At 47.8% G+C, this 27,137-nt stretch overlaps 1 protein-coding gene across 1 annotated transcript in view; it reads left to right on the top strand.

Moving 5' to 3' along the window:
- mmp17a (matrix metallopeptidase 17a) overlaps positions 1-27,137 on the top strand; it is a 115,792-nt gene that overhangs the window by 36,578 nt on the left and 52,077 nt on the right. Inside the window, exons 2-3 of the mRNA XM_070886411.1 lie at positions 11,711-11,843; positions 16,792-16,921. Coding sequence (XP_070742512.1) covers positions 11,711-11,843; positions 16,792-16,921 — 263 coding nt within the window. The remainder of the gene's footprint in view (positions 1-11,710; positions 11,844-16,791; positions 16,922-27,137) is intronic.

Genomic DNA, 27,137 nt, shown 5'->3' with positions numbered 1-27,137 from the left:
AGCCCCCAGACCCCATCGCCACCAAGGCTACACCCGGGGACGAAGGGTCACCCGCAATGGTTCTCCCAAATGGGACCGGGACCAGCCAGGATCCCAAACCAAATAACGCCCAGGCAAGTGAGTCAGCAGTTCCCTGTGCCCTGCCAGACGACTGCCCCTCAGGGAACAACAGTGACCCGGGGCACAAGGAGAGGGCAGGGAGGTCACAGGCATCTGTGAACCTGCCCGACGCTAGGAGCAACGGCAAAGGCCCCGAGAGCAGGCAGCTCGAGCCAACCGGGTTCCCACTGCCAGCACCGGGCACCGCGCCGTCACCAGACTACCTGGACACCATCCAGCAGCTCTGGTACTAGTTTGTGCTCACGCACCGGTGCTGACCCCAGCACTGAGGCCAAGTATGTATCAAGTATGTACCTCACCAGTCAAATGTACTTGCCTCACAACTGTACCACAAATGCAATGATGTAAATGCAAATTTCCTTTTTTGGACTTGAATGTATATGAATGTGATGAGCCACCAGCGTGATCTACATGTGGGGGGGTAAATGGATGCATGTAGCCATGGGCACACACATGGATCACACCCAGAACCCACTGAAGGCCCACTGCATCATCGAACCATCCCAACTGGTAACCACTACCCAACGTTGTGGCAAAAGGACTTGGGGGTTAACAGGGAGAGAGCCAAGCCAAAGCACAGCCAAGGTGCAAGGCCTATTGGCACTTAAGTCTGTGGAGAGCTAAGCCAGAGCACATAATGCAATGGTATTGGCACAAAAGACTTGGGGGAGAGTGATGTTATATATGTATACTATAGATATACTCTCTGTGTAGTCACTGTATAGTTGCATAAGATGGAGACTTGTTTACCGGAGGTACCATAAACAAGGTTCACACTGTGTACACTATGCTGGCACCACCAGAGGGTGCAACTGGTGGAGGCCCAGGGGTCACCTGTACACCGCAGGTACCCAGGTATAAAAGGGATTCCACCATGGAATTATATTCAATGGACTAAGGTCACTACAGTTCAAGTACAATACTTTGCCTCATGGAGTCATTATCAGAACATCTAAAGACATAACACATTATCTCTCTGTCTCTCTCTCATTATCTCTCTGTCTCTTTCATTATCTCTCTCTCTCTCTCTCTCTCTCTCTCTCTCACTTATCTCACTGTCTCTGTCTCTCTCTCTCTCAGTATCTCACCGTCTCTCTCTCTCTCTCTCTCTCTCTCTCAGTATCTCACCGTCTCTCTCTCTCTCTCTCTCTCTCTCTCTCTCTCTCATTATCTCACCATCTCTGTCTCTCTCTCTCTCTCTCTCAGTATCTCACCGTCTCTCTCTCTCTCTCTCTCTCTCTCTCTCTCATTATCTCACTGTCTCTGTCTCTCTCTCTCTCTCTCTCTCAGTATCTCACCGTCTCTCTCTCTCTCTCTCTCTCATTATCTCACTGTCTCTCTCTCTCTCTCTCTCTCTCAGTATTTCACCGTCTCGCTCTCTCTCTCTCTCTCTCTCTCAGTATCTCACTGTCTCTGTCTCTCTTTCTCTGTCTCTCTCTCTCTCTCTCTCTCTCAGTATCTCACCGTCTCTCTCTCTGTCTCTCTCTCTCTCTCTCTCTCATTATCTCTCTTTCTCTGTCTCTCTCTATCTGCTCCTCCTTGACTCACCAGAATCATTTGAAAGCTTTCCTGGGTGTTTTTTGTAAGTGGCCCCTGGTGGTTCGGCAAATGTCCCCTCAGCCCCTCCCTGTGGCAGCGAGTTCCACATTCTCGGCACTCTCCGAGTAAGGACATTTCCCCTCATTTCCCGACATCGTTAACAATCCTGTATTTGTGGCCCCTAGTTTTGGATTCTTTCACAAGTGGAAACATTATCTCCACATCTCCTCTGCCCAACCCATTCAGAATGTTTAAGACCTCTATCAGGCCCCCCTCCGTGCTCCCCATGTTTTCCTGGGATTCCGGAAAACTATCCAGAAGTTCTGCGTTCGCAAGTCATGAGGTTTTTTAAATGATAGCTTTGCTCATTGAGTTAAGAGATACACCGAAAGGCCAGGATGAGGCCGATGGAATGGGTAGAGGCTCGTCTGGAGCATAAACTCCGGCACGGACTTGTGGGGCCGAATGGCCTGATTCTGTGCCGTACATTTTCTGTGATTCTACATAAGCTCCTCAACTGCGCAGGAATAATGAATTGGTGCCACCAACTCCGTCCATTGCACCGACCCACATGTTCTTAATAAAGAATTATGGAGTATAATAAACACTGGTAATTTCGCTGATATGTCTGCATTCACCAGATGAACTTAATTAATTTGAGCATTTTATTTATTTCATTCATCTCTTATTTCATTTTCCCATTTCCTTTAACGAGTGCATATTGATCAGGGACTCACTGTGATATTGAATAATTCTGTGCTTTTATCAAACTATTAATCTCTCCTCTGTGTTCTGCAAATCAACATTATTCCCCCTGATCCGGAAGGTCTTCCTTTCCTGCAATCTGGCCTTGAGAGGAATGAGAGACACTGCGTCCAAAATGATTTGATATGGAAATAGGTTGCATCAGAGCTTTTTCAGGCCGTTAACCAAATCTTATTTCCAATTATATGGGAGAAAGAAAGAAGCATAACAGAATTTTGTTACAATGGTGCAACGTGTGAATAAAGTCTTTGCCTGTGGTATCCTGTCCCCAGCGCAGGTCGTACCTCACATCTCTCGTGTGATTCATCAGCCTCTTACTTGAGCACATAATCTCGGCTGAGACTCCCAGTGCAGTACTGAGGCAGTACTGAGGGAGTGCTGCACTGTCGGAGGGGCAGTACTGAGGGAGTGCCGCACTGTCGGAGGGGCAGTACTGAGGGAGTGCCGCACTGTCGGAGAGACAGTACTGAGGGAATGCTGCACTATCGGAGGGGCAGTACTGAGGGAGTGCTGCACTGTCGGAGGGGCAGTACTGAGGGAGTGCTGAACTGGCGGAGATGCCGTCTTTCGGATGAGACGTTAAACTGCTCTCTCAGGTGGACGTAAAAGATCCCACGGCACTATTGGAAGAAGAGCCAGACGAGTTCTCCCCGGTGTCCTGGGGCCAATATTTATCCCTCAGGCAATATCACTGAAACAGATTATCTAGTCATTATCACAATGCTGTTTGTGGGACTTTTGCAATTGTCTCCTGCATTTCTTACATTACAACACTTCAAAAGCACTTCATTGACTGTAAAACACTTTGGGACGACCTGAGATCGTGTAAGACGTTATAGAAATGCAAGATCATTCTTTGGGAAGAGCAGCTGAGATGGTTTCTTGTTGCCTTCCTCACGGTTTCCATCTTTGGAGGACTTTCTCCGAGCTGCGCTGCACCCCAAGTCTAAAGAGCCGCACCTACTTTTTAACATGGGGGATGGGGACCACCCACACCTATCGGACACTGGACACCAGTCATGCTGCGCTAGAAACATAGAAACACAGAAAATAGCTGCAGGAGTAGACCATTCGGCCCTTCGAGCCTGCACCACCATTCAATATGATCATGGCTGATCATGCAACTTCAGAACCCCATTCCTGCTTTCTCTCCATACCCCTTGATCCCTTTAGCCGTAAGGGTCATATCTAACTCCCTCTTGAATATATCTGATGAACTGGCCTCAACAACTCTCTGTGGTAGAGAATTCCACAGGTTCACAACTCTCTGAGTGAGGGAGATCCTCAACTCCCAGACAGGAATACAATCCCTTGAACCAGTGCTCACTCCTCCCTTCACACTGGAGTATCCCGTGGGATTGTCAGCCTGGTGTTTCGGGACCATATTCTAGTCAACACTCATCGGGTTCCGTCGGGAGCGGGACTCGAACCCCGAACTTTCTGACCCCGAGGTTACCACTGAGCCACAGGCTGGACGCTGAATAAAGTCCACCGTGAGCTGATTTACCTTTTCAAATGTCTTCTCCAGAACTACTGTGTAGGTTCTGGGGCCAAAATTGCCCAAACGGGGCAGGTAATTGGAACTCTTTGGTGAATTACCACCCGACTCGCTGGGGCGGGGCATCGGGGGGAAAATTATCCTCTTTTGAAAAATCATCGGGGCTGGCGTTTGGGGTGGGAGCGGGGCGGAAGGCGGGCGGTGTTATCAGTGCCGCGCTGACACTGAGCTGCGCCCCTCCCGCTTCACTTCAAGGAGCGAGACACTGCCAGGCTCACCGGGCCACCCAGGGAGGGCTTCGGCCGGACCAGCGACCCGGCACCCAAGCGGGGGGGGGGGGGGGGGTGTGTGGGGCACCCTGTTGGAGGCCCGGCCCAACCCGCGGCTGCCATTGTCGGGCCGATTGCAGAGTCGGCCAACGATTATAATAAAATGGCGGCCCCAGCGGTGCGTGCTCCCCTGCAGCGCGAAGCTGTCCAGGGCACTGACCAGCGGTGCGCGCGCTAACTAACGGCGTCATTACCGCCATTTGCACAGGAGCGGGGCAGATACCGTCTCCACCTCAAAACATTACGACCGCAATGTCCCAATCGTCGGAGAGTTCGCCCCGTTACCGCCGGTAACTGCTCTTAAAAATCGGGCATTTTCGGCCCCTCTTTGTTTGAATAAGAATTCTTAATAATTTCGCAGCGATGTTTTTTACTTCTGTCTCTGGACTATGTGTCGGAACGGCAGTATGTGGACAGCGAGACTGTCCTGAGCAAACACGTCTGCAGGAGATGTCTCCATCTTCAATCTCTCCGGCTCAGTGTCATTGAGCTGGAGGGCGAGTTGGAGACACTCCAACACATAAGGGAGGGGGAGGAGACTGGAGCATAAATGCTGGCATTGGGCCGACTGGCCTGTTTCTGTGCTGTATAACTTATGGAATCCTATGTAATCTCTCTGTCTATCTTTCTCTCTCTCCCTGTCCCTCTTTCTGTCTGTCTGTCTCTGTTTTCTCTCTCTTGCTCTGTCTCTCTGTTTCACGCTCTCTTTGTCCCTCTTAGTCTCTCTCTTTCTCACTCTGTCTCTTGCTCTCTGTCTCTCACTCTCTGTCTCTCTCTCCGTCTCTTGCTCTCTCTCTCTCTCACTGTCTGTCTCTCCCTCCGTCTCTTGCTCTCTGTCTCTCACTCTCTTTGTCTCTCTTTCTATCTACCTCTCTACCTCTGTCTCTGTTTGTCTCTCTCTCTCTATCTGTTTGTCTGTCTTTCCATCTCATCCTCTCTCTGTCTGTCTGTCGCTCTCTCTTTCACTCTATCCTTTCTCTCTCTCTCCATATCTCTGTCTCTCTCTCTCTCTCTCTCTCTGTCTCACATCTGTCTGCCTGTCTGTCTCTCTCTATCACTCTGTCTCAATCTTGTCTCACTCTCACTCTCTATTACTCCTATCACTCCCTCACTCTCTCTCTCTCTCTCTCTCTCTCTCTCGTTTCTGTCATTTGGAATCCAATCATCATGCATGCGGTGTAAGTCATAGATCAGAGTCCACCTGCTGGCTCAGAACCGAGTATTCAAAGCTGAAGATTTGTCTGTTCTTGTTCATCGTCAGCTAAAGGCTTTTGTAATCAGGTTTCCAGCCAAACTGAACAAGATCAAAATTCATCAATGCAATTAATAATTAAATTGGATGCCGAGCTGAAACTTGACAAGATTATGTCCTGAATTTCCATCACCCATTGTTACTGTGTGTAGGATGTTCTGTGTGAAATGTAATCAGTTAATTGCAATGCTGCACTGGTTTTGAAATGGTACACGAAAGGAGAGATTTTATTTCCAACCCTCCAACAATTGGCCTCTTTTTTTTTAAGAGATACTGGCAAAAAAACCCTCAGTTTTGCCGCAGTGCCGTTCGGGCCTGTTGTTTGTGGGATTGTTCCGTGGGGCCAGGGCTGGTGTCGGAGTATAGCAGAAATTCCAACGCATCAGATCCGCTGGTCCTGGTGGTTTAATCAGACGTCAACGATTCCGACACTGCAAGGAATGCAAGGGGGGATTGCAATCAAATCAATAATACGCTTTGCCTATCTTTCAGCTTTTCATACAATTATGCAAAAATCAAATAATATTGCTGAGGATTACTGAGGCATTAAACCGAGGCCCCGCCTCCCCTCCCAGGTGGATGTAAAAGATCCCACAGGCACTATAGGAAGAGCAGGGGAATACTGCATACAGTTTTGGTTTCCTTATTTAAGGAGAGATATACTTGCATTGGAGGCAGTTCAGGAAAGATTCACGGGGTTGGTTCCTGGGATGAAGGGGTTGTCTTATGAGTAAAGGTTGGGCCTGTACTCATTGGAGTTTAGAAGAATGAGAGGTGATCTTATTGAAACATATAATGAGCATGGTGGATAGAGGTGTACCGATGGATGTGGTGTATTTAGATTTCCAAAAGGCATTCGATAAAGTGCCACACAAAAGGTTACTGCAGAAGATAGAGGTACGCGGAGTCAGAGGAAATGTATTAGCATGGATCGAGAATTGGCTGGCTAACAGAAAGCAGAGAGTCGGGATAAATGGGTCCTTTTCGGGTTGGAAATCGGTGGTTAGTGGTGTGCCACAGGGATCGGTGCTGGGACCACAACTGTTTACAATATAGATAGATGACCTGAAAGAGGGGACAGAGTGTAGTGTAACAAAATTTGCAGGTGACACTAAGATTAATGGGAAAGCGGGTTGTGTAGAGGACACAGAGAGGCTGCAAAGAGATTTGGATAGGTTAAGCGAATACGCTAAGGTTTGGCAGATGGAATACAATGTCGGAAAGTGTGAGGTCATCCACCTTGGGAAAAAAACCAATAAAAGGGAATATTATTTGAATGAGGAGAAATTACAACATGCTGAGGTGCAGAGGGACCTGGGGGTCCTTGTGCATGAATCCCAAAAAGTTAGTTTGCAGGTGCAGCAGGTAATCAGGAAGGCGAATGGAATGTTGTCCTTCATTGCGAGAGGGATGGAGTACAAAAGCAGGGAGGTCCTGCTGCAACTGTATAGGGTATTGGTAAGGCCACACCTGGAGTACTGCGTGCAGTTTTGGTCACCTTACTTAAGGAAGGATATACTAGCTTTGGAGGGGGTACAGAGACGATTCACTAGGCTGATTCCGGAGATGAGGGGGTTACCTTATGATGATAGACTGGGTTGGAGTTCAGAAGGATGAGGGGTGATCTTATAGAAACATTTAAAATCATGAAAGGGATAGACAGGATAGAGGCAGAGAGGTTGTTTCCACTGGTAGGGGAGACTAGAACTAGGGAGCACAGCCTCAAAATACGGGGGAGCCAATTTAAAACCGAGTTGAGAAGGAATTTCTTCTCCCAGAGGGTTGTGAATCTGTGGAATTCTCTGCCCAAGGAAGCAGTTGAGGCTAGCTCATTGAATGTATTCAAGTCACATATAGATAGATTTTTAACCAATAAGGGAATTAAGGGTTAAGGGGAGCGGGCGGGTAAGTGGAGCTGAGTCCACGGCCAGATCAGCCATGATCTTATTGAATGGCGGAGCAGGCTCGAGGGGCTAGATGGCCTACTCCTGTTCCTAATTCTTATGTTCTTATGTTCTTATAAGATAATGAGGGGGTTGACAGGGTAGATACTAAGAGGATGTTTCCTCTCGTGGGCGAATTTAGAACTAGGGGACATAGTCTCAGAATAGGGGGCCGCCCATTTAAAACTGAGATGAGGAAGAATTTCTTCTCAGAGGGTTGTAAATCTGTGAAATTCGTTGCCTCAGAGAGCTGTGGAGGCTGGCATTGAATAAATTTAAGACGGAAATAAAGGAATAAGGGGTTATGGGGAGCGGGCAGGGAAGTGGAGCTGAGTCCATGATCAGATCAGCCATGATCTTATTGAATGGCGGAGCAGGCTCGAGGGGCCGAATGGCCTACTATGCGGGAAACGCGGCAGCCTATTTGCGCACAGCAAGCTCCCACAAACAGCAATGTGATAACGACCAGATAATCTGCTTTAGTGATGTTGATTGAGGGATAAATATTGCCCGAGGACACTGGAGACATAAGAACATAAGAAATAGGAACAGGGCTATTCAGCCCCTCGAGCCTGCTCCGCCATTCAATAAGATCATGGCTGATCTGATCATGGACTCAGCTCCACTTCCCTGCCCGCTCCCCATAATCCTTTACTCCCTTATCCTTCAAAAATCTGTTTATTTAAGGCGGAGAGAGACATATTTTTGAACCCGTGGAGCCACGCTCGCCCACGCTCCTGCCCGTGGAGTGAGATCAGCTCCGAGGAAATTCGCAGGCTGTGCACTCGGTACGGAAAATGCTGGAAACACTCAGCAAATCAATCTGCAATCGATTGACATCTGTACCAAACTTTCAGTGTAAATGTGTCTTTTGTCAAGCAGACATGCCCAGTTTACCACATTACTGCTTCTCCCAGGTGATCTAAATACCTTAAGACAGCATCTACCAGCATTGATCTTTCTTCAATCAGTTCCAGTCAGTGTCAGCCGTGGCTCAGTGGGCAGCACTCTCGCCCTCGGAGTCAGAAGGTCGTGGGTTCAAATCCCACTCCAGGGACTTGAGCACAAAAATCCAGGCTGACACACCCAGTGCAGTACTAAGGGAGTGATGCATTGCCGGAGGGGCAGTACTGAGGGAGTGACGCGCTGTCGGAGGGGCAGTGCTGAGGGAGCGCCGCACTGTCGGAGGGGCAGTACTGAGGGCGCCCTGTACAGTCGGAGGGGCAGTACTGAGGGAGTGTTCCACCATCGGAGGGGCAGTACTGAGGGGGTGCCGCTCTGTCGGAAGGGCAGTACTGAGGGACTGCTGCACTGTCGGAGGGCAGTACTGAGGGAGTGCTGCACTGTTGGAGGGGCAATACTGAGGGAGCGCTGCACTGTCGGAGGTGCTGTCTTTCAGATGAGACGTTAAACCGAGGCCCTGTCTGCTCTCTGAGGTGGGCATAAAAGATCTCGGGGCACTATTTTGAAGAAGAGTAGGGTAGTTCTCCCCGGTGTCCTAGAAACATAGAAACATAGAAAATAGGTGCAGGAGTAGGCCATTCGGCCCTTCGAGCCTGCACCGCCATTCAATAAGATCATGGCTGATCATTCCTTCAGTACCCCTTTCCAGCTTTCTCTCCATACCCCTTGATCTCTTTAGCCGAAAGGGCCATATCTAACTCCCTCTTGAATATATCCAGTGAACTGGCATCAACAACTCTCTGCGGCAGGGAATTCCACAGGTTAACAACTCTCTGAGTGAAGAAGTTTCTCCTCATCTCAGTCCTAAATGCCCTACCCCTTATCCTTAGACTGTGTCCCCTGGTTCTGGACTTCCCCAACATCGGGAACATTCTTTCCGCATCTAACCTGTCCAGTCCCTTCAGAATCTTATATGTTTCTATGAGATCCCCTCACATCCTTCTAAACCCCAGTCAATAACGGCCCAGTTGATCCAGTCTCTTCTCATATGTTAGTCCTGCCATCCCTGGAATCAGTCTGGTGAACCTTCGCTGCACTCCCTCAATAGCAAGAACATCCTTCCTCAGATTAGGAGACCAAAACTGAACACAATATTCCAGGTGAGACCTCACTAAGGCCCTGTACAACAAGGACCTCCCTGCTTCTATATTCAAATCCACTAGCTATGAAGGCCAACATGCCATTTGCCTTCTTCACCGCCTGCTGTACCTGCATGCCCACTTTCAGTGACTGATGAACCATGACACCCAGGTCTCGTTGCACCTCCCCTTTTCCTAGTCTGCTGCCATTCAGATAATATTCTGCCTTCGTGTTTTTGCCCCCAAAATGGATAACCTCATATTTATCCACATTATACTGCATCTGCCATGCATTTGCCCACTCACCTAACCTGTCCAAGTCACCCTGCAGCCTCTTAGCATCCTCCTCACAGCTCACACCCCCACCCAGTTTAGTGTCATCTGCAAACTTGAAGATATTACACTCTATTCCTTCATCCAAATCATTAATGTACATTGTAAAGAGCTGGGGTCCCAGCACTGAGCCCTGCGGCACTCCACTAGTCACTGTCTGCCATTCTGAAAAGGACCCGTTTATCCCGACTCTCTGCTTCCTGTCTGCCAACCAGTTCTCTATCCACATCAGTACATTACCCCCAATACCATGCGCTTTGATTTTGCACACCAATCTCTTGTGCGGGACCTTGTCAAAAGCCTTCTGAAAGTCCAAATACACCACATCCACTGGTTCTCCCTTGTCCACTCTGCTCGTTACATCCTCAAAAAATTCCAGAAGATTCGTCAAGCATGAATTCCCTTTCATAAATCCATGCTGACATGATCCGATCCTGTCACTGCTTTCCAAATGCGCTGCTATTTCGTCCTTCATGATTGATTCCAACATTTTCCCCACTACTGATGTCAGGCTAACCGGTCTATAATTACCCGTTTTCTCTCTCCCTCCTTTTTAAAAAAAGTGGTGTTACATTAGCTACCCTCCAGTCCATAGGGACTGATCCAGAGTCGATAGACTATTGGAAAATGATCACCAATGCATCCACTATTTCTAGGGCCACTTCCTTAAGCACTCTGGGATGCAGACTATCAGTCCCCGGGGATTTATCAGCTTTCAATCCCATCAATTTCCCTAACACAATTTCCCGCCTAATAAGGATATCCTTCAGTTCCTCCTTCTCACTAGACCCACTGTCCCCTAGTACCTTCGGAAGATTATTTGTATCTTCCTTCGTGAAGACAGAACCAAAGTATTGGTTCAATTGGTCTGCCATTTCTTTGTTCCCCATTATAAATTCACCTGAATCCGACTGCAAGGGACCTACGTTTGTCTTTACTAATCTTCCTGGCCAATATTTATCCCTCAATCAACATCAGTAAAACAGATTAACTGGTCATTATCACATTGCTGTTTGTGGGAGCTTGCTGTGTGCAAATTGGCTGCCGCATTTCCCACATTACAACAGTGACTACACTCCAAAAGTACTTAATTGGCTGCAAAGCGCTTTGAGACATCCCGTGGTCGTGAAAGGCGCTATATAAATCTATCTTTTTTCTTTCAACATAATGAGCTGTGTTGGTCTAGATCAGTGTTGTCCAATCGGAATCGCTGACCAGCCACAGGTGTTGCTATGGCGACGCCGCATTAGCCACATGGACTGATTTTGGTTGAAAACACCTCACTCACAATCCAGGCCAATATATTTACTGAACAAACCTCTCCCGCCGTGCGGGATCCAGGGAGTAAAGCTCTCCCAACAACAACAACTTGTATTTATATAGCGCCTTTAAAGTAGTGAAACGTCCCAAGGTGCTTCACAGGAGTGTTAAAAAATTAAAAAATTTAATCATAAACACCCACGCTGTCTGCTTTTTGTCTCACCATTTTACCAACAAACGCACAAATAGGTTAAAGTTCACATACGTTGACCGTGCGCTGTGTATTGAGATCACATGACCAACGGCAGTGTCTGGTAAATAATACACAATAATCAGAAATGCGATTAGCCATGTCTGGATCCCCAGTTAGCCGCGTGGAGCTGGTCCATTACGACACGCACTGGTGTTGGCCATGCGGATATTCAGTGTTTCCAACGCTTTCAGTCTCATTGCTAGTCCGTCCAGAGGATACCTTTGGACTGTAAGAGCCATTTCATCTCTCCACTGCTCGTGGGATTTAGCCGAGTCTGAGCATTTGCAAGTATTGGATGTATTGCTAATCATAACTTCAGGTTAATGAATCTTCAGATCTTGACTATATTGAATTGTCGCCCTCTTTTATTCCACAGGAATGGTTGACAAAGTTTGGTTACCTGCCCCCCCCAGACCCTGTTACTGGACAACTTCAGACCCAAGAGGCGTTAACAAAAGCCATTAGAGCCATGCAAGAATTCGGTGGACTTGAAATTAATGGAGTGATAGGTATGTGCCATTATTTATGCCAAATTAACATTTCAAAAAAATATATTTTTACTTACTTTTTCAACCAGCAATGTGGACCCAGTCACAGCAACACACAATGAGCAGTGTTGGTCTCTCTCTTGGGCAGTCCCCCGGAGTCGAGGATGACTTGCTTCCACACTGAGTTCCCAGGTGACTGATGAGACCAATGTGGGACCTACAGTCTCTGTCACAGGTGGGGCAGACGGTGGTTGGAGGGACGGGTGGGTGGGGGGCTTGGGTTGTCGTGCGCTCCTTCCGCTGTCTGCGCTTGACTTCCGCGTGCTCCCGGCGACGAGACTCGAGGTGCTCAGCACCTTCCCCGGATGCTTCTCCTCCACTTTGAGGGATTCCCAGGTGTCGGTGGGAATGTTGCAATATATCAAGGAGGCTAGTCTTAACCAGGCTTGTCCAACAGAAATCATTGACTAGCTACAGGTGTGACTGTGAAGACCCTATTTTAGCCCGTGCAGTAATCTTAATGGAAAACGACTCGCACATGATACATATAAATGTATTTACTTTATTTTACATTCCTGGGGGATGTGGGAGTCGCTGGCAAGGCCGGCATTTATTGCCCATCCCTAATTGCCCCTTGAGAAGGTGGTGGTGAGCCGCCTTCTTGAACCGCTGCAGTCCGTGTGGTGAAGGTGCTCCCACAGTGCTGTTAGGGAGGGAGTTCCAGGATTGTGACCCAGCGACGATGAAGGAACGGCCGATATATTCCCAAGTCAGGATGGTGTGTGACTGGGAGGGGAACGTGGAGGTGGTGGTGTTCCCATGCGCCTGCTGCCCTTGTCCTTCTAGGGGGTAGAGGTCGCGGGTTTGGGAGGTGCTGCCGAAGAAGCCTTGGCGAGTTGCTGCAGTGCATCTTGTAGATGATGCTGATCAAACATCGACACTCATTCAGCAACCAAGGAAGTAAAGCACTCCAAGATCAGCAAACACTCTTGCCATTTTACCAACAAACGCAGAAGGAGGTTACAAGTTCTTTTGTAACTTATTTTGTAGAACTCAATCTGTGCTTTTGAAAACTCCCCGTCAGCCTTGGGCCATTAATCATTTCAGAATGCTCGCAAAACCGACATAAACCATGCCTGCAAACACAGGAGGCAATTACTGCCAGACAACTAGAGGAAGAGCTCTGTAAAAGATTTATAGCAGAGGGCAGGAGAGACTTTATCGGCGGAGAGAGCCGAGAGAGCCGAGAGTCTGCGGGATTCACTTCCTGGGTCAGTGCTTGAGGCAGAAACTGTGTCGACGTTCCAGGTTAGATTGGGGAGCTTTGAAGGAAAAAGGGGTTGAGATACAATTGGCCACCTTTGCGTCTCCCGTTCGAGCCTCCAGGGGGTGATAGCGGGGCGCTCACGGATTTCCAACCGGGCGCGGCGAGGGGAACCAGCACCGGCGAACTTTGGTCGCAGGTTAGCGCCGGCGGTAAACCTTAATGCTGCTGTCTCCTGCGCCCCGGTCCGGATCGTGACGTCATCCGGTACGCGGCGCGCAGTTACCGCCCCGCGTGCGACCTTCGGCTCCACGCCCTGCACCGGGAGCTGCCGGCGGTGCTGAGAGGTTGGCCCTCCGCTCGGGGTGCGACAGTTCAAGGGATTTTTAACATCCCTCTGTGCAATTTTTTTTTTTTCAATTTTGTGCTGCCGCGATTGATGAGCCCTGCGCTCTGTTGGAGAGCTTGGGGCTGGTGGTCCCGGATCACTGGTGCTGTCGCTGAGCAGGGAAGTCGATTTATTGCAGGGCCGGTAGCGATGGCTCTTCTCTTTCAGGGAGGGAAGGAGCCTGTGATCCCGGCAGTACGGCATGGGACATTGGGCCGCACTGCCCCGCTACCGCCCCTCCTGCCTGCTTTAGCCCTCCAAGGGACATTGTAATGCTTGACTGAGCTCTCCACTTCCCTGTGGGAGCGCTAAACCGGAAGTTCGTGTTCGTTGCAATCAGCTAACGCCCGCCGATATTCTCGCCTCCCGCAAAATGTTATCGCTCAAAGCGGGGTGCCACGCGATTGCTAGTCCAAGGATTCAAATTGGTAAAAGACAAATTTGAATGACAGAGATCGATCACCACGTGGAAGGGTATTGGAGGCAAAGCCCTGGAATGATTCAAGGTACAGTCGACTGCCGTAACGGGGGTCTGAAGTGTCTCTCTGGATGCAGGAGCTTGGATACGCCAAATGATCTTGCTCATCTCCATCTGATTCCAGCTATCGGAAAAGATTCAACAGGTTGGGGCTTTTTACTTTCGAAAAGAGAAGACTTAGAGGTGAGCTGATATCGGTCTTTAAAATGGTGAATGGTTTGGACGGGGTAGATGTGGAGAGAATATTTCCACTTGCGGGATAATCTAACACTAGGGCCATAAATACAGGATAGTTACAGATACATTCAACAGGGAAATGAGGAGAGATTTCTTTACTCAGAATGGTGAGAATGTGGAACACGCTACCACAGGACGTGGTTAAGTGTGTCAGCTGTGGCTCAGTGAGCAGCACTCTCGCCTCTGAGTCAGAAAGTTGTGGGTTCAAGTCCCACTCCAGGGACTGGAGCAGAAAAATCTAGACTGACCCTCCCAGTGCAGTACTGACGGAGCGCTGCACTGTCAGAGGGTCAGAACTGAGGGAGTGCTGCACTGTCGGAGGGGCAGTACTGAGGGAGCGCTGCACTGTCGGAGGGGCAGTACTGAGGGAGCGCTGCACTGTCAGAGGGTCAGAACTGAGGGAGTGCTGCACTGTCGGAGGGGCAGTACTGAGGGAGTGCTGCACTGTCAGAGGGCAGTACTGAGGGAGTGCCGCACTGTCGGAGGGGCAGTACTGAGGGAGTGCCGCACTGTCGGAGGGGCAGTACTGAGGGAGTGCTGCACTGTCGGAGGGGCAGTACTGAGGGAGTGCCGCACTGTCGGAGGGGCAGTACTGAGGGAGTGCTGCATTGTCGGAGGGGCAGTATTGAGGGAGCGCCGCACTGTCGGAGGGGCAGTACTGAGGGAGTGCCGCACTGTCGGAGGGGCAGTACTGAGGGAGCACCGCACTGTCGGAGGGGCAGTACTGAGGGAGTGCCGCACTGTCGGAGGGGCAGTACTGAGGGAGTGCCGCACTGTCGGAGGGGCAGTACTGAGGGAGTGCTGCACTGTCGGAGGGGCAGTACTGAGGGAGCGCCGCACTGTCGGAGGGGCAGTACTGAGGGAGTGCTGCATTGTCGGAGGGGCAGTATTGAGGGAGCGCCGCACTGTCGGAGGGACAGTACTGAGGGAGTGCTGCACTGTCGGAGGGGCAGTACTGAGGGAGTGCTGCACTGTCGGAGGTGCCGTCTTTTGGATGAGACGTTAAACTGAGGCCCCACCTGCTCTCTCAGGCGGGCGTAAAAGATCCCATGGCACTATTTTGAAGAAGAGCAGGGGAGTTATCCCCAGTGTCCCGGGGCCAATATTTATCCCTCAATCAACATAACAAAAAAAAAAAGATTATCTGGGTCATTATCACATTGCTGTTTGTGGGAGCTTGCTGTGCGCAAATTGGCTGCCGCATTTCCCACATTACAACAGTGACTACACTCCAAAAGTACTTCATTGGCTGTAAACTGCTTTCAGAGGTCCAGTGGTCGTGAGAGGCGCTATATAAGTGCAAGTCTTTCTTTCTTGAATAGCATCGATGCTTTCAAAAGAAAACTAGAGCATTACGTGAGCGAATCGAGAATTGTGAGACGCTCTGGAAGGCTGAGATGAGGCCGATGGAATGTGAGGAGACTGGTGTGGAGCATGAACACCGGCACAGACTGGTTGGGCGCGTAGTGTGTTTCTGGCAGTATATCGTATGTATCTATCTTGTGAAGTTTGAAGTCTTCGCTTTATTACTGCACAGAACCCGAAGCTGCGATGTTCTAGAGATCTGTGTGTCGGTATTTACAATACTTTAAACCGTTCCCTCAGTCCGTTTGGTCGGATGATACTGCGTGTTTCCAATACTCTTGCAAAGCCTACCAAAGTCTTTCTATTGGGAGGGTATTTTCCAGCACTGCTTTTAATCTCTATGTTAAATTATTATAATGCAAATCAATAGCACATTTTAGCACATTTCAGAAACCTTGTTTCCCCCGCCAACTCTTTCCTTCCCCATTTCCTTTTCCTTTCCTTTCTCTATCCCCTTTTATTCCAATTTCCACGTCGCCCATTCCCCCTCCCTTTTCCCCTTCCTCTTCTCCCTCTCCCTAGTCTCCCTCCCTGTAATGTATGCAGCTGTGAATACGTTCACAGGTTTGTAGAGCTGTTGCTTCGCACCAGGGTGTCCCTGGAGTCGGAGCACGCGGTGTCCACCGGTACGCTCGCGGCCTTCCGTCAGAGCTGGGTGCCGGAGGGACTGGAGTGCATCATCACCCCCGGCAACCAAATTTTAACTTGATTCAAGTTTCCTTTAAAGTTTTATTTGGAAATTTTGGGGCTCTAGTGCCCTTAGCAAAAGGGGGCACTTGATTTAAAGTTACACAAAATAGTTGTAGAGCTGTTTGACTTGGGAGTGGCTTCGCCAGCCACGTGACTCAATAAAACCCCAGCCAGTTGGGTTCGGTGGATCCACGAAGGGGCAGGTGGTTGTGAGCCTGGTGGATGAGCCGGTAATGTGTCGTGTGATTATTAAACCTTTGCTAATAAACCAACTCGTTCTTAATAGCAATGTGTTGCTGTGAATTCTTAAGCAAAGAACCCATGAAACAAATACATTACATTCGCACTCCATTTTTCTCATCCTTTTCATCTTAGACTCTTACAGCACAGGAGGCCATTCGGCCCATCGTGCCTGTGCCATCGCTCCCCTTCCCCTCTGTTAGTGAACACTTTGGGGGAGAAGTAGAGATTGAAACCATTTTGTGAAGGAACCTGGTGCACTTACCCTGTTCATTTATTGCATTGCTGTGACTTGTTTGACTTGTAGATCAGGCCACGCTGACGTTAATGAAAACACCGCGTTGCTCACTGCCCGATATCGCCGAGCCAGAATTAATCAGAAGGAGGAGATCTGTTCGTCTTGGGACTAAATGGAATAAAAGAAATATATCCTGGAGGTAATCATCAACCTATAATTGAATCCTTACAGTTGTGGTTATTAATGGAAAGTCCTGACAAGTTGAAAGCTACTTCACTTAATCAGATGTGAACTGTATTGGCATTAGCACTTTAGGACAAGGCTACTTGATCGGAGAAATGTAATATTTTAAGTGCCGTCAATAACTTCACTCTTACTTATTACAAATGATGCTTCTCAAGTTGCCACCTGTGTTTTTATTCCATTGTTCATACCACTTGACCAGATCTATTTTTCCCTCAAAGTCATAAGAACATAAGAAATAGGAGCAGGAGTCGGACATTCGGCCCCTCAAGCCTGCTCCGCCATTCAATAAGATCATGGCTGATCTGATCTTGGCCTCAACTCCACTTCCCCGCCTGTTCCCCATAACCCTTGACTCCCCTCTAGTTCAAGGATCTGTCTATCTCCGCCTTGAATATACCCAACCACTGAGCATCCACAGCTCTCTGGGGCAGAGAATTCCAAAGATTCACCGTCTTCTGAGTGAAGAGATTTCTCATCTCCATCTTAAATGGGCGACCCCTTATTCTGAAACTATGCCCCCTAGTTCTAGATTTCCCCACGAGGGGAAACATCCTCTCTGCAAATACCCTGTCAAGCCCCCTCAGAATCTTACACGTTTCAATAAGATCACCTCTCATTCTTCTAAACTCCAATGAGTACTGGCCCAACCTGCGCAACCTTTCTTCATAAGACAACCCCTTCATCTCAGGAATCAACCTCATGAACCTTCTCTGAACAGCCTCCAATACAAGTATATCCTTAAATACGGAGACCCAAACTGTGCGCAGTACTCTAGTGGGGACCGAAATTCAGGGTCCGGATAAGGCCCGTTACCCCCGTTTTGGGGCGGCCATGCGGCGGAATCAAGTGGCTGCCATGTTGCAGTCCATTGGCCACCCGACTCAAATTCAGGTCGGGGATTTTTCGGCCTGTTGCCATTTGCGCCCCGTTGCCGCGGACCGCCGCAAGAGCGTCATCAAAGCGCGTGCCACTGCTATCTCGCACATACATTTTAATCTGCCATAAATTTAGTTTAAAAAATCCACGAGCTGCTGGATGATGCCCCCGACAGCTTTTTCTGTCGGTGCACCGTCTCCTGACTGTGTGCGGCCCGGTGGCGCCGCGGCCTTTCAAGGGGAGGCCGCGCACTGCTGCGGCCGCCATGTTGAATTGTTGACGCCCGACTTCCTGGCGGGCCGGCCATTTATTGCCCCCGGGTTTGGCCGGGCCGCCAACAGGAAGCCTGGCATCCCCTCTTGGGTGGCAGGCCACTGGCCTGGCCGAAACCCGCCCTGCTGGCCCAGTGGGCCAAAGTTTAAAAACGCCGAACGCTCTCCCCTTTAAGTGACGCACACGCGCCGTTGTGTCATCTCCGCTCCGCCGCTGAGTGACAGCAGCCGACACTGGGTACCGCCCCAACTTCCGCCCCACACCAGGACTTACCGCTGCACTTCCGCCCCCATTATAACCGACTTCCGGTTCGATGGGGAAAAAAGTTTAAAGTGGAGAAAATCGTTCGGAAAGCCACATCATCGCACCCAGCAGTAAAAATAGGTAAAAAACCGTGGGTGCACTCGCTTTCCGGCGTGCCTGGATTTTGGCCCCTAGGTGTGGCCTCACCAATACCCTGTACAGTTGTAGCAGGACTTCTCTGCTTTTATACTCTATCCCCCTTGCAATAAAGGCCAACATTCCATTTCCCTTCCTGATCACTTGCTGTACCTGCACACTAACTTTTTGTGTTTCATTCACAAGGACCCCCAGGTCCCTCTGTACTGAAGCACTTTGTAGTCTCTGGCCTTTTAAATAATATTTTTCTTTTCTATTCTTCCTACCAAAGTGTATAACCTCACATTTTCCCACATTATCCTCCATCTGCCACATTTTTGCCCACTCACTTAGTCTGTCTATATCCCTTTGCAGATTTATTGTGTCCTCCTCACAATTTGCTCTCCCACCCATCTTTGTATCATCAGCAAACTTGGCTACATTACACTCGGTCCCTTCATCCAAGTCATTCATATAGATTGTAAATAGTTGAGGCCCCAGCACCGATCCCTGTGGCACCCCACCAGTTACTGTTTGCCACCCTGAAAATGACCCATTTACCCTGACTCTCTGTTTTCTGTTAGTTAGCTACCCCTCTATCCATGCTAATATATTACCCCTAACACCATGAGCTTTTATCTTGTGCAGTAACCTTTTATGTGGCAACATATCGAATGCCTTCTGGAAATCCAAATACATCACATCCACTGGTTCCCCCTTATCCACCCTGCTCGTTACATCCTCAAAGAACTCCAGCCAATTTGTCAAACATGATTTCCCTTTCATAAATCCATGCTGACTCTGCTTGATTGAATTATGCTTTTCCAAATGTCCTGCTATTGCTTCCTTAATAATGGACTCCAGCATTTTCCCAACAACAGATGTTAGGCTAACTGGTCTATAGTTTCCTGCTTTCTGTCTGCCTCCTTTCTTGCATAGGGGCGTTACATTTGCAGTTTTCCAATCCGCTGGGACCTTTCCAGAATTTTGGAAGATTACAACCAATGCATCCACTATCTCTGCAGCCACTTCTGTTAGGACCCTAGGTTGTTTGGAAGCAACAGTTTAAGGTCCTCCCTCCAGAGGTGGGGCCCTGGTAGAGTGTGGAATTTCTTTGTTCGGATCCCCGCGTTGCCCACATCCGGATGGTCAACCTTTCCCCCGCAAGCATTCCGAGGGTCGTTAAAGAGTGGTCACTGCAACACTGCCCACCAGCAGTAAAAACTCTTCTACAATCATTGAATGGTTACAGCAGACACAGAAAGAAAGGCTTGCATTTATATAGCACCTTTGACAACCACCGGACGTCTCAAAGCACTTTACAGCCAATGAAGTACTTTTGGAGTGTGGTCACTGTTGTAATGTGGGAAACGCGGCAGCCAATTTGTGCACAGCAAGCTCCCACACAGCACTGTGATAATGACCAGATGATCAGCTTTTTGGTTATGTTGGTTAAGGGATAAATATTGGCCAGGACACCGGGTTAACTCCACTGCTCTTCTTCAAAATAGTGCCATGGAATCTTTTACATCACTTGAGAGAGCAGACAGGGCCTCGGTTTAACATCTCAACTGAAAGACGGTATCTCCGACAGTGCAGCACTCCCTCAGTACTGCCCCTCCGACAGTGCAGCACTCCCTCAGTACTGCCCCTCCGACAGTGCGGCACTCCCAGTATTGCCCCTCCGACAGTGCAGCGCTCCCTCAGTACTGCCCCTCCGACAGTGCAGCGCTCCCTCAGTACTGCCCCTCCGACAGTGCAGCACTCCCTCAGTACTGCCGCTCCGACAGTGCAGTGCTCCTTCAGTACTGCCGCTCCAACAGTGCAGCACTCCCTCAGTACTGCCCCTCCGACAGTGCAGCACTCCCTCAGCACTGCACTGGAGTGTCAGCCTAGATTTTTTTTGTGCTCAAATCCCTGGAATGTGGCTTGAACCCACAACCTTCTGACTCAGAGGTGAGTTGTCTTATGAGGAAAGGTTGAGCAGGTTGGACCTGTACTCATTGGAGTTTAGATAATAGATCTTAGGCTTTAAAGACAGATGTTTGGCTAACTGATCTATAGTTTCCTGCTTTCTGTCTCCCTCCTTTTTTAAATAGGGGTGTTACATTTGCGTCTTTCCAATCCGGTGGGACCTCTCCAGAATCCAGGGAATTTTGGTAGATTGCATCCACTATCTCTGCAATCACATATTTTAAGACCCTAGGATGCAGGCCATCAGGTCCAGGGGATCTGTCCACCTTTAGTCCCATTATTTTACCTAGTAGTTTTTCTTTAGTGATAGTGATTGTATTACGTTCCCCCCTCCCTACAGCCCCTTGATTATCTATTATTGGGATGTTTTTAGTGTCTTCTACCATGAAGACCGATATAAAATATTTGTTCATCGTCTCTGCCATTTCCCCGTTTCCCATTATTAATTCTCCAGTCCCATCCTCTAACGGACCAACATTTACTTTAGCCACTCTTTTCCTTTTTATATACTTGTAGAAGCTCTTACCATTTGTTTTTATATTTCTCGCTAGTTTACTTTCATAATCTATCTTCCTTCTCTTTATTTTTTTTTTAGTCGTCCTTTGCTGGTTTCTAAAAGTTTCCCAATCCTCTGGCCTCCCACTAGTCTTGGTCTCATTGTATGCCCTTGTTTTCAATTTGCTACCATCCCTTATTTCCCTGGTTAACCATGGATGGGTCTCCCTTCTCTTAAATTCTTTCTTTCTCACTGGAATATATTTTTGTTGAGAGTTATGAAATATCTTCTTAAATGTCTGCCACTGCTTATCAACTGTCTTCCACTTTAATCTATTTCCCAGTCCACTTTAGCCAACTCTGCCTTCATACCTTTGTAATCGCCTTTATTTAAGATCAGGACACTGGTTTGAGATTCTGAGGGGATTTGACAGGGTATGTGCTGAGAAGATGTTTCCCCTCATGGGGGAATCTAGAACTAGGGGTCATAGTTTCAGAATAAGATGTCCCCATTTAAGACCGAGATGAGGAGGAATTTCTTCTCTGAGGGTTGTGAATCTTTGGAATTCTCTACCCTGGAGAGCTGTGGAGGCTGGGTCATTGAATATATTCAAGGCAGAGACGGACAGATTCTTGAACTACAGGGGAGTCAAGGGTTATGGGGAACAGGCAGGAAAGTGGAGCTGAGTCCATGATCAGATCAGCCGTGATCCTATTGAATGGCGGAGCAGGCTCGAGGGGCCGAATGGCCAACTCCAGCTCCTAATTCTTATGTTCTTATTCTTAACCCAATCCCACTCATATCCTAGCTGCCATTAACTTGTCCTTCGATTTTATTTCTGGTAGAATGTAGCACACAACCAATTATCATCTTCCCCGAAAGAAAGGAAGTTATTATGAGATGTGTGGACTGAGAACAGGATGCTGTTGGCCATATCGTGCACTACACTTCACCCTATGAGGTACATCCAGCTCCAGTACACCAAATATTGCTAAGTGGCCACTTTACAACACATAAACAAGGAATTGCCTTTTAGTCAATTGCAGTTTTTCGCTGATTAAACCTCCAGCGAATATATCACAAGATACTAATTCGCCTTTGTGTCTGTCAAGACGTTGGAGTGAACTGAAGGATGAAGAAAGATGCAATTAAATATTCCCCGCTCTGTAGCTTGGAGTTTGAGCCAAGTTTAGCATTTTGTTTTCCAGCACAATAGGAACAGGAGGAGGCCATTAACTAGCACAAAATATAAAAACAGATAGCAAGAGTTTCTATAGGTATATAAAAAGGCAAAGCATGGCGAAAGTAAATGTTGGTCCCTTAGAGGACGAAACCGGGGAATTAGTGATGGGGAACATGGAGATGGCAGAAACTCTGAACAAATATTTGGTATCAGTCTTTACAGTAGAGGACACTAACAATATTCCGACAGTGGATAGTCAAGGGGCTATAGGGGGAGAGGAACTTAACACAATCACTAAGGAGGTGATACTCAGTAAGATAATGGGACTAAAGGCAGATAAATCCCCTGGACCTGATGGCTTGCATCCTAGGGTCTTAAGAGAAGTAGTAGCAGGGATTGTGGATGCATTGGTTGTAATTTACCAAAATTCCCTGGATTCTGGGGAGGTCCCAGCAGATTGGAAAACTGCAAATGTAACGCCCATATTTAAAAAAGGAGGCAGATAAAAAGCAGGAAACTATAGACCAGTTAGCCTAACATCTGTGGTTGGGAAAATGTTGGAGTCCATTATTAAAGAAGCAGTAGCAGGACATTTGGAAAAGCAAAATTTGGTCAGGCAGAGTCAGCATGGATTTATGAAGGGGAAGTCATGTTTGACAAATTTGCTGGAATTCTTTGAGGATGTAACGAACAGGGTAGATAAAGCGGAACCAGTGGATGTGGTGTATTTGGACTTCCAGAAGGCATTTGACAAGGTCCCACATGAAAGGTTATTGCACAAGATAACAGTTCACGGGGTTGAGGGTAATATATTAGTATGGATAGAGAATTGGCTAACTAACAGAGAACAGAGAGTCGGGATAAATGGTTCATTCTCTGATTGGCAATCAGTAACAAGTGGGGTGCCGCAGGGATCAGTGCTGGGACCCCAACTATTTACAATCTATATTAACGACTTGGAAGAAGGGACTGAGTGTAACGTAGCCAAATTTGCTGATGATACAAAGATGGGAGGAAAAGCAATGTGTGAGGAGGACACAAAAAATTTGCAAAAGTTCATACACAGGCTAAGTGAGTGGGCAAAAATTTGGCAGATGGCGTATAATGTTGGAAAGTGTGAGGTCATGCACTTTGGCAGAAAAAAATCAAAGAGCAAGTTATTATTTAAATGGAGAAAGATTGCAAAGTGCTGCAGTACAGCGGGACCTGGGGGTACTTGTGCATGAAACACAAAAGGAGAGTATGCAGGTAAAGCAAGTGATCAGGAAGGCCAATGGTATCTTGGCCTTTATTGCAAAGGGGATGGAGTATAAAAGCAGGGAAGTCTTGCTACTGTTATACAGGGTATTGGTGAGGCCACACCTGGAATACTGCGTGCAGTTTTGGTTTCCATATTTACGAAAGGATATACTTGCTTTGGAGACAGTTCAGAGAAGGTTCATTAGATTGATTCCGGGGATGAGGGGATTGACTTATGAGGAAAGGTTGAGTAGGTTGGGCCTCTACTCATTGGAATTCAGAAGAATGAGAAGTGATCTTATCAAAACGTATAAGATTATGAGGGGGCTTGACAAGGTGGATGCAGAGAGGATGTTTCCACTGATGAGGGAGACTAGAACTAGAGGGCATAATCTTAGAATAAGGGGCCGCCCATTTAAAACTGAGATGAGGAGGAATTTCTTCTCTCAGAGGGTTGTAAATCTGTGGAATTCGCTGCCTCAGAGAGCTGTGGAAGCTGGGACATTGAATAAATTTAAGACGGAGATAGACAGTTTCTTAACCGATAAGGGAATAAGGGGTTATGGGGAGTGGGCGGGGAAGTGGAGCTGAGTCCATGATCAGATCAGCCATGATCTTATTAAATGGTGGAGCAGGCTCGAAGGGCCGTATGGCCCACTCCTGCTCCTATTTCTTATGTTCTATGTTCTAATTCGGCCCTTCAAGCCTGTCCCACCATTCCATCAGACCATGCCAGATCTGTACCTCAAATCTATCCACCTGCCTTTGCTCCATATCCCGCGCTACCCTTACCCAGCAACAATCTGTCCGTCTCACTCAGTTTCAACTGACCCCCAGTGTCAGTGGTATTTTCGGGGAGAGAGTTCCAGAGTCCCACTGGCCTTTGTGTGAAGGTTGTTTCCCCACATCGCCCCTGAACAGCCTGGCTCGAATTTGAAGATTGTGCCCCCTTTATTCTGGAATCCCACCCGCAGCAGGAGAAATAGTTCCTCTCTGTGATATATTCTTTACGACATCACACACAAAATGGCTCGACAGAAACTTGTCATGTGACCTTGTCACATGATCCTTTTATTATATACATCAGCAGTTGCATTACCACAATGGCCCACTAGCGGGAGCTCTATATTACACTCTCTATCTACCATATTGAAGGAGCACTCTCTTGTGCATCTTTCTGTCAGGGGATGGCTCAATTTATATAATCTGATAGTATGAAGAAAGATATTTCCAGTTTTGCCCCTATGGTCCCCTCAAGTGCTGGGAACTCCCTGGAACCTCATGCAAGGACACAATCTTCACGCGAGTGTGCCATGGCAGGCTACTGAAGCACAGGATCACAGCCAAGCACAATCTGTCCTTGTTGGATGTCCATACCTGCACCTCTTCTATTGGGGCTCACTGACAGACTTCCCTCACCTCCACAGACCATGGCATCAACACCAGTCGCTGCCCCGATTGAGGTCGGCTAATTCTACACCGGCAAGAGAGAAGACTCAGTTTGTACCACGTCAAATGGTGCTTGAATCCACTGAGCCATTTTATCGAATCTCACAGCACAGGAGGATCCCATTCGGCCCATCGTGCCTGTGCTGGCTCTGTGACAGAGCAATCCAATCAGTCCCACTCCCCCCGCTCTTTCCACATTTTCCCTTTTTATCTATTTATCTAATTCCCCGGTTTGAAAGTTACTATTGAATCAGCTCCCACCGCCCTTTCAAACAGCGCGTTCCCGATCACAACAACTCGCTGCGTAAAATAATTCTCTTCCTCGCCCCCTCTGGTTCGTTTGCCGATTATCGTCAATCCCGTGTCCCTCTGGTTCCCGACCCTCCTGCCCCTGGAAACTGTTTCTCCTTATTTACGCTGTCAAAACCCTTCATAATTTTAAATACCTCGATCAAATCTCCCCTTAACCTTCTCTGCTGTGAGCAGAACCCCAGCTTCTCCAGTCTCTCCACATAACTGGAGATCCTTATCCCTGGTATCGTTCTGGTAAAGCTCCTCTGCACCTTCTCCAAGCCCCTTCTGAAGCTTTCTATGCAGATATTGATAAGTGGCCACTTTACAACACATAAACAAGGAATTCCCTTTTAGCAATTGCAGTTTTTCGCTGATTAAACCTCCAGCGAATATATCACAAGATACTAATTCGCCTTTGTGTCTGTCAAGACGTTGGAGTGAACTGAAGGATGAAGAAAGATGCAATTAAATCTTCCCCGCTCTGTAGCTTGGAGTTTGATCCAAGTTTAGCATTTTGTTTTCCAGCACAATAGGAACAGGAGGAGGCCATTAACTAGCACAAAATATAAAAACAGATAGCAAGAGTTTCTATAGGTATATAAAAAGGCAAAGCATGGCGAAAGTAAATGTTGGTCCCTTAGAGGATGAGACAGGGGAATTAGTAATGGGGAACATGTAGGTGGCAGAAATTCTGAACAAATATTTTGTATCAGTCTTTACAGTAGAGGACACTAACAATATCCCAACAGTGGATAGTCAAGGGGCTATAGGGGGAGAGGAACTTAACACAATCACTAAGGAGGTGGTACTCAGTAAGATAATGGGACTAAAGGCAGATAGATCCCCTGGACCTGATGGCTTGCATCCTAGGGTCTTAAGAGAAGTAGCGGCAGGGATTGTGGATGCATTGGTTGTAATTTACCAAAATTCCCTGGATTCTGGGGAGGTCCCAGCAGATTGGAAAACTGCAAATGTAACGCCCATATTTAAAAAAGGAGGCAGACAAAAAGCAGGAAACTATAGATCAGTTAGCCTAACATCTGTGGTTGGGAAAATGCTGGAGTCCATTATTAAAGAAGCAGTAGCAGGACATTTGGAAAAGCAAAATTTGGTCAGACAGAGTCAGCACGGATTTATGAAGGGGAAGTCATGTTTGACAAATTTGCTGGAATTCTTTGAGGATGTAACGAACAGGGTGGATAAGGGGGAACCAGTGGATGTGGTGTATTTGGACTTCCAGAAGGCATTTGATAAGGTGCCACATAAAAGGTTACTGCACAAGATAAAAGTTCACGGGGTTGGGGGTAATATATTAGCATTGATAGAGGATTGGCTAACTAACAGAGAACAGAGAGTCAGGATAAATGGTTCATTCTCTGGTTGGCAAACAGTAACAAGTGGGGTGCCACAGGGATCAGTGCTGGGACCCCAACTATTTACAATCTATATTAACGACTTGGAAGAAGGGACTGAGTGTAACGTAGCCAAATTTGCTGATGATGCAAAGATGGGAGGAAAAGCAATGTGTGAGGAGGACACAAAAAATTACAAAAGTTCATACACAGGCTAAGTGAGTGGGCAAAAATTGGTAGATGGCGTATAATGTTGGAAAGTGTGAGGTCATGCACTTTGGCAGAAAAAATATCAAAGAGCAAGTTATTATTTAAATGGAGAAAGATTGCAAAGTGCCGCAGTACAGCGGGACCTGGGGTACTTGTGCATGAAACACAAAAGGATAGTATGGAGGTACAGCAAGTGATCAGGAAGGCCAATGGTATCTTTATTGCAAAGGGGATGGAGTATAAAAGCAGGGAAGTCTTGCTACAGTTATACAGGGTATTGGTGAGGCCACACCTGGAATACTGCGTGCAGTTTTGGTTTCCATATTTACGAAAGGATATACTTGCTTTGGAGGCAGTTCAGAGAAGGTTCACTCGGTTGATTCCAGAGATGAGGGGATTGACTTATGAGGAAAGGTTGAGTAGGTTGGGCCTCTACTCATTGGAA

The sequence above is a fragment of the Pristiophorus japonicus genome, chromosome 8, assembly GCF_044704955.1.
Source record: "Pristiophorus japonicus isolate sPriJap1 chromosome 8, sPriJap1.hap1, whole genome shotgun sequence".
Taxonomy (NCBI): domain Eukaryota; kingdom Metazoa; phylum Chordata; class Chondrichthyes; family Pristiophoridae; genus Pristiophorus; species Pristiophorus japonicus.
The sequence above is the reverse complement of the archived record's forward strand: the minus strand, read 5'-3'. Positions and strand labels throughout refer to the sequence as shown.